This window comes from Plecotus auritus (genome assembly GCF_963455305.1).
Source record: "Plecotus auritus genome assembly, chromosome: 7".
Lineage (NCBI taxonomy): Eukaryota > Metazoa > Chordata > Mammalia > Chiroptera > Vespertilionidae > Plecotus > Plecotus auritus.
The window spans coordinates 26030405-26038887 of record NC_137774.1 but is presented as its reverse complement, the minus strand read 5'-3'; the positions used below and the strand labels follow the sequence as shown (position 1 = coordinate 26038887).

At 45.1% G+C, this 8483-nt stretch overlaps 1 protein-coding gene across 1 annotated transcript; it reads left to right on the top strand.

The window, feature by feature from the left end:
* Positions 1-6710: 6710 nt before the first annotated feature.
* Positions 6711-7646, top strand: OR4D2 (olfactory receptor family 4 subfamily D member 2; the record flags this gene model as incomplete). Its single annotated transcript, XM_080680161.1, has 1 exon — positions 6711-7646. One exon carries the CDS (start codon positions 6711-6713, stop codon positions 7644-7646), a length of 936 nt encoding a protein of 311 aa, XP_080536287.1.
* Between the last annotated feature and the right edge of the window lie 837 nt (positions 7647-8483).

Sequence of the window (8483 nt, the reverse complement as noted above, 5' to 3'; positions counted from 1 at the left end):
GATTTTTAGATTCACTTGTTGATAGATATGTACTTGTTGTTCATAATTTTTATCTTTACCTTTTTCTTCTTCTTCCTCTTCTTAAAGAATACCCTTCAGCATTTCATATAATACTGGTTTGGTGGTGATGAACTCCTTTAGCTTTTTCTTATCTGTGAAGCTCTTTATCTGACCTTCAATTCTGAATGATAGCTTTGCTGGGTAGAGTAATCTTGGTTGTAGGTTCTTGCTATTCATCACTTGGAATATTTCTTGCCACTCCCGTCTGGCCTGCATAGTTTCTGTTGAGAAATCAGCTGACAATCGTATGGGTGCTCCCTTGTAAGTAACTAACTGTTTTTCTCTTGCTGCTTTTAATATTCTCTCTTTGTCTTTTGCTCTTGGCATTTTAATTATGATGTGTCTTGGTGTGGTCCTCTTTGAATTCCTTTTGTTTGGGATTCTGTGTGCTTCCTGGACTTGTAAGTCTATTACTTTCACCAGGTGGGGGAAGTTTTCAGTCATTATTTCTTCAAATAGGTTTTCAGTATATTGCTCTCTCTTTTCTTCTGATGTTGGTATGCTTGAAGTTGTCCCAGAGGCTCCTTACACTATCTTCAAATTTTTGGATTCTTTCTTCTTTTTGCTTTTCCGGTTGAGTGTTTTTTGCTTTTTTGTATTTCAAATCTTTGACTTGATTCTTGCGTTCCTCTAGTCTGCTGTTAGGTCTCTGTATAATATTTTTTATTTCAGTCAGTGTATGTTTAATTTCTAGTTGGTCCTTTTTCATATCGTCAAGGGTCTCACTAAATTTATTGGCCTTTTCTAAAAAATTCTTGAAAAACCTTATAACCGTGATTTTGAATTCTATATCCAGTCGTTTGCTTTCCTCCATTTCTTTCATTTGTGATCTGTTTCTTTGTCTCCACATTTTCACTGCTTCCCTGAGTTGGTAGGGTAGCTTTGTGTGCTAGGTTTCCTATATGGCCCAGTGGGTCGGCCTCCCCAGTTAACCTGAGGTGGACACTCTTGGTGCACCCCTTTGTGGACTGTGTGTGCTGCCTTGTTGTAGTTAAGTCTTGATTGCTGTTTGTATCACTGGGAGGAATTGACCTCCAGGCCAATTGGCTGTTAGGATCAGCTGTGTCTATGCCTGGAGAACTTATGTGCTGGAGACAGCCTTATGAGACAAGACTTGCAAAATTGCAAAAGCCTCTGTGCTCAGCTTGGATGGGGCGGAGTCTCAGGGCGGAGCAGACAGCCTTGGCTTCCCATCAGCCCTGCCCTATGAGGCCCCTGGGTCTCAGTGTCCCTCGGTAATCGCTGTAAGCACCTCTGAGAGAAAGCCACCCTCGAGTTTCGCCCACTGCCAGACAGTCCAGTTTCTCCCCGAATGAGTCTGCGTTCCCAGTAACTCGCCCAGAACTGGAGTTCAGCCCAGTCGGGAGCTTCCATCTCCCTCCTGCTTTAGAAAGCCAGCCGCGCACTCAGCCGCCCATGCACTCAGCAGTCAGTCCTCTCTGCACGCGCATGCCTCCGGACCTCTGACTCCACAGCTCCCCTGAGTCTCAGTGTGCTTTCTCTTTTCCTGACAGTCCAGTTTCTTCCCGAATGAGTCTGGGTTCCCAGAAACTCACCCAGAACTGGAGTTCAGCTCAGTCAGGAGCTTCCGTCTCCCTCCCGCTTTAGAAAGCCAGCCGCACACTCAGCCACCTGTCCTCTCCACGGGCTCATGCATCTCCGTACCTCAGCCTTTTGCAGTTCCTCTGATTCTCAATGTGCTTTCCACTTTCCTTCTAGTTGTAGAATTTTCACTCAGCCAGCTTTCCTGTGGTTCTGGATGGTGTCTGTTTTGTCTTTTAGTTGTAGTCTTGACATTGTTGTGAGAGGCAGCAGTTTAGGTGTTTACCTATGCTGCCATCTTGGTTTCTCCTATCCCACTTTAAATATATATTACTAGAGGCCCGGTGCATGACATTTGTGCACTGGTGGCAGGGGCTTGGGGGGCGGGTTCCTCAGCCCTGCCTGCGCCTTCTCGCAGTCCAGGGTGTCCAACTGCTGCAGAGGCGGGAGAGGCTGCTGCGGAGGTGGGAGAGACTCCCTCCACTGCTGGTGCGCTGGCCAGCTGTGAGCCTGGTTCTGGCTGAGCGGCGTTCCCTCTGTGGGAGCACACTGACCACCAGGGGGCAGCTCCTGTTTTGAGCATCTTCCCCCTGGTGGTCTGCACATCACAGCAACCATTTGGTTGATTTGCATATTAGGGTTTTATTATATAGGAAGATAAGAATGCTTTTGACTGCAAATAGCAGAACAACAACAACAACAAAACAGTGGCAAAAATAATGAGGTATTATCTCACTTTAAAAGAAAGACTAGAAGATAGGAAATTCCAAAGTTGGTTAATTCAACAGCTCAAACATTTTAGGGCTCTGGGTTGACTGCTCTGAAATTCCTTGCTTTTCTCCTCATGATGGCACTATGACTGCCAAACTTCCAGGCATCAGATCTTTATATTCAAATAATCTAGCAAGAAGGACTAGAAGAGGCGTCCACGTAGTTTTTCATTTTTACCAGGGGACAAAAATTTTCCTAGAACCACTTCAGCAGAATTCTCCTATGATTTGGTGCCAGAACTGGGTCATATGGCCACCCCAGTCTGCAAAGGGAAATGGAAGGGTGAATGTCTGGCTTTTTCAGCCAGGAAGAAGGGGTTTGGGAATGGCAATTAGTGGTGTCTGTCATATAGGTATAAGCTCCTGGAAGTAGAGATATGATTGGCCTGACTCAAAAATATTTTTTTAAAATATATTTAATAGAGAACCAAAATGGCCTGTACTCGTCGCCTCCCACAACCACATCAAAATTACAACTAAAATACAGCACATCATTCAGAATCACCTGACAGCTGACTGAATGGAAGTCCTACAACCAGAGAAGAAAGCACATTGAGATGGGTAGGAGGGGCCCACGGACTAGGCTGGTTCGACACCCACGTGTGCCGTTTTCAGTCCTGAGGGACATGTCTCTGCGGAGGCCGCCCCTGAGGGGCAAGGGGTCCCAGCCCCACACCACACCCCCAGTCCAGGGTCCCAGAGCTGGGGAGAGAAGTCCCCGTAACTTTGGGCCTTAAAAACCAGAGGGGATTTTGGTTGAGTGACACAGAGGCTGCTGAATCCCAGGTGTTCCTCTTAAAGGGCCCACGCACAAACTTACAAGGTTTCGCTTCTTCTGGTCTCCAGTGTTAGGGGAGGGGGTGGTGGTGGTAGGAACTCAGGGTTGGCTTTCTCCCAGACGGGGGCGGGGATGGGGGGGGTGCTCACAAGGATCATTGTTCCTGTGCTGGGACCTCCTCTGTTGCAGGGCTGATTGGCAGCCATATCAGCGTGGCCCACATGGCTTGCTCCACCCTGGGGATTCCCTGAGATTCAGCCCCATCCAATTTGCAGCCCCACCCAAGCTGTTTGCAACAGCTTTTCCATATGAATGGCCTGTCCTGGCTCAGGCTTCTGACTTTGTTAACATCTTTCAAACAAGCTGCAGCTGATGACAGCATGCCCCAAACCATCAATAAAAGGTCCAAGACCTGGCTCTAGCACCAGCCTACCTTGCTTCACAGCTAGGCCTCGCCTCCAGCACACAGCTCTCCCATAATGGCAACAAGTACACATCTATCAACAATGAAATCTAAAAATCAAGATAAAAGAACAAGAAATCTAATGAACAAAATAAACTGGTGAATAAAACAGAATCAGAGGCATGGAACAGACTGACAAATCTCAGACAGAAGGGGGAACGGGGGCAGGAAGAGATTAACCAAAGATTTTACCTATGGACACAGACAGTAGGGTGGTGAAGGCCAGAGATGGTGTGAGAAAGCGCGGGGGCAACTGTAATACTCTCAACAATAAAGATTAAAAAATAAAAATATATTTATTGATTGATTTTAGGTGTGGGGAGAGAGAGAGAAACTTCAACTTGTTGTTCCACTTCTTTATGCATTCATTGGTTACTTCTTGTATGTGCCCTAACCGGGGATTGAACCCACAACCTTGGCATATGGGTATGACGCTCTAACTCACTGAGCTAACTGGCCAGGGCATGAATGCTAGCATTTTATAGATGATGTGAGTAGACTAGGATATGGATGGTGAATCAACATTGGGGGTCTGGTTGGCAAAATAAAGGACAAGGTTTACAGGGTAATAAGTTTCCATTGTCGTATACAAACATTTTCCCACCTAAGTAAAGATTTTATATTAAGTTTAAAAGCAGAAGAAAAAGAGAAAGAAAGGAGGAGAAGGAGAAGAAAGGAAAGTTTCAAACCAGTTAATCTTGATTCCATGAGAGCGAACAGTCTGCTGTGCTGAGGAACAAGTCAGTGGTTCTCAATGTGTTGTCCCAGGAACAGGAGCGTCTGCAGCATCTGAGAGCTTGTTACAAATGCAAATTCTTGGCCTCGCTGTTGACCAGCTGAATGAAAAAGCCTGGGGCTGGGGCACACTAATTTGTTTTTCAACAAACTTTGCAGGTGATTCAAGGGTAAGAAAGAATCACTGGTCTAAGAAACAGGTTCTAAAACTTGAAGAGAGTCTGTTCCTTTTGAAGAGACTCTTGATCTTTTGGATCTTGGCCTGAGAATCCTACATTCCACAAATCTCTAAATGTTCATTATTCTTGGTACCTTTGGCCCCCAAGGAGGAACTCTCAAAGAGTATGTGTTTTTGAGACATTTAGAAACTTTTTAACAACTCCCATTGCTCCTTCGGCCCCAGTGGTAATCAGCCCAGTCCTGCTTCTTGAGCCCAGTCCAATCGTTTCTCCCTGAAGATATTGCCTCATCCCCTAGGGTCACACCCATTGTGTACATGATGTATGGGCAGTGGGTAGGAAACTGAGGCTGCAGGAAAAGGATGTTCAAGAAGATGTATGACCTGATGCCTCTCCTTCTGGGCTGAAGGACTATGAGAGACCAGGGTTTCTCCAGCTGTAAATAGATCAGCTATAAGAAGGATCTAGAAACACTTGCTAGAGAGTGGGGAAAAAAACAAGTGACATGGACTTGATGGGAGTAAGTCTCAAATGTGAAGAGAGCGTCAGACAGTAATGCAGGGAAATGTGATGTTGAAAACTGATGCCTCAGGTAGCATGTGAAAACACAGGCTTTTAAGAATCGAGTGAGGAATTGGCCCTGTGGGTTAGAGGGAGGATGCTGAGAGTAAAGGGTAAGGAAATACACCGTAAAATTCTCCACATAGTCACTTAAAACAAGATCACATAAATTGCCTACTAATACATTAAGTCAGAAAACGTAAGTATGTTTTTCTACCTTGAATTGATTTACAAAAGCTCGGTAGGGGACTTCTAAGAGTCTGAGTTTTAAGTTGTGGGCACACAATCAAAAGATTACAATGAGGGAGAAACAAGATCAGATGTGAGTTTAGAAAGATCACTTTGACAGCTGTCTAGAAAATGGGCTGGAGTGCAAGCAAATGGAAGCAGAAGGATGAGACTAACAAGACTTCTAATAGATAATGGATTGCAGTAGGCAGCTGGGAGAGGATGGGAGACTGAGACACGGTGGTGGGATTGGGAGGCCACTTAGCCTCTCATTCGTTACCCTCTATCTCTCATCTTCCATCCCCTTCTCCACTTTGGTCCTGTTCTCTCCCACCACTTCATTACCTCTCCACTCCCTTCCTTCACTTGCTCTATTCCTTTTTCTCACTTCCTCTTAATCTCCCTTCTTTATTCCTTTGCCTATTCTATTCCTCTTATCTCAACATCACCCTTTGTTTTCTACCCTTTATTCAGTAACATATTTTAAAATTCTTATTCCTTTCAAAAGAGCTCTCTGAGTCCCCTGCATACAATTTCATCATCATCTATTTCTTAATCCAGAGAATCTCTCTCACCCATCTCTCTTGTCTCAGTATATACACCATGCATGTCCTGTCTTCACTCAGTAAGGGGCCACCAACATTAGAAAGGTGCAGGGGGCTCACCCTATAGCTATTCACCCATGCAGGAGCCAATATCACAAGCTTTTTGAGTATTATCTATCAGCAAGATTGGGCACAAATAAACTGTAAGATCCACATTTATGTCTCTGGGAACTTACAATGAATTATGGAGGAAAAACACAGATACATGAAAAGTTCAACATTATAATGTGTTAAATGTTGCATGAAAAATGATGGGTAGAAAAACGTATTAGAGACAGGAAGAAGAGAGGGTGTCTTTGGAGTAGGAGACTATACAGAGGAGAGTGATTATCATTTATTATTCCAGACACTGTTTGAGGAACTTTATGTGTTACTTAGACTAGTCTACAAAGAAAACATTTTTATTCTCACCTTGCAGATGTGGAAACTGAGATCCAGAGAGATTAAGTAATTTACTGAAGGTCAAATCTCAAGGACATAGCAGCCCTGAAGTTTGACTGCAGGTCTGTTGGACTCCAAGTGTCTTCCCACCGCTTATTACACTGAATCTTTGAAAAGGCAGGTTGCATGTGTCTCTGGATGGCTTTAAGATCTCATAAATATTTATTCCAGCAGCAACTGTAAACCCTCCAGAGATGAGGTCACTTAATCAGCACCTGGTTATATGGTCTGCACATGAGGATGACCAACATATGGACCTGGACAAATTGATTTAGCTCCTGAGCACTGAAAGTGACTTCATGTATCTACGTGTTGGTTCATTTTCCTCGGGTGTATGGAAAACACACCATGGAGTCAGGGAACCTCACCTGGATATCAGAATTTGTCTTCCTGGGGCTCTCACAGACTTGGGAGCTCCAGCTTTTCCTGTTTTTGGTGTTTCTGCTGGTCTATACCACCACTGTTCTGGGAAACCTCCTCATCATGATCACAGTGACCGCAGACTCCCAGCTTCACACCCCCATGTACTTTCTGCTTCGAAATCTTGCTATCTTAGACCTCTGTTTCTCCTCAGTCACTGCCCCAAAGATGCTGGTGGACTTCCTCTCTGAGAAGAAGACCATCTCATACCTGGGCTGCATGACCCAGGTCTTCTTCTTCCATTTTCTGGGAGGTGCCATGGTCTTCTTCCTCTCAGTGATGGCCTATGACCGCCTTGTTGCCATCTCCCGGCCCCTCCACTATGTCACCATCATGAACACTCAGCTCTGTGTGGGGTTGGTGGTAACAGCGTGGATGGCAGGTTTTGTCCACTCCATTACCCAACTGGCTCTGATGCTCCCACTGCCTTTCTGTGGCCCCAATGTCCTGGATAACTTCTACTGTGATGTCCCACAAGTGCTGAAACTTGCCTGCACTGACACCTCCCTCCTAGAGTTCCTCATGATCTCCAACAGTGGGTTGCTGGATGTCATCTGGTTCCTTCTCCTCCTGGCCTCCTACTTGGTCATCCTGGTGATGCTAAGGTCCCATTCAGAGCAGGCCAGGAGGAAGGCAGCTTCCACCTGCACCACCCACATCGTCGTGGTGTCTATGGTCTTCATTCCAAGCATCTACCTCTATGCCCGGCCCTTCACTGCCTTCTCCATGGACAAGGCTGTGTCTATCAGCCACACCGTCATGACCCCCATGCTCAACCCCATGATCTACACCCTGAGGAACCAGGAGATGCAGGCAGCGGTGAAGAGATTAGGGAGACAGCGACTGGTTTGTAAAAAAGAGTGACAGTGGGTAGGTCACTTCTCTTTGGCTTTGTTTTCCATTTGTAGAGTGGACAGAGAACTAGTATCTCTTCTCTTCATAACTTGTGGATATGTTGTGAAGGTCATTGTAGAAATGAGTGAGTTCTGAAACTAAACTTACTCAGACTTTTAGGCAAAGGAAAATTTCTTTGTTTTTGATTGTGATATATGATTTGAACACTCCCATGACAATAAAGTATATTCCCATGGAAACATTCTGGAAAGTCACTCCCTCCTTTCCACCTTCCTGATGGACAGTTTCCTTCTGTGATGATAGCATTTCTCCACAAGAGCAGTTCTATTTTCTGTATTTTGACCTCTTTTCCCAATACCCCTTTTGTCCCTTGTCCAGAGTGATAGAGCAAGTGCAGAGCCTGGAGACTTAGCCCTAAATTACGAGCCCATGTTCCATTATCTACCAAACTTGTAACCTTGGCTGAGCCACCTGGCCTCTCTTGCACTCATGGTTTCTTTCTTACTGAACTGGCATAAAACAACATCTGTTCCTACAATCTCACAGATTTGTTATAAGATTCAATATGAAGTAAATCATCAAACCTATGTAAGGATTAATATTATTGTTACTATTATGCCTGGCGTTTATCCTTTCATCAGTTGAGTAGTGTTTTGGAAGTAGGGCAGAAATTCCTAAGTGCAGTGAGGGAGGCATGGAGAGGGTGGAGGCTGAACTCCAAGGGGCCACGCAACTTCCCCAAGGGTGAGACAGAGAAGAGAAAGCACATAAATTCAGGGCATGTATGCAAGACTCTGACTTCTTACTGCTGTTCCCCTACCCACCCCCATTTTCAGACTCTACACA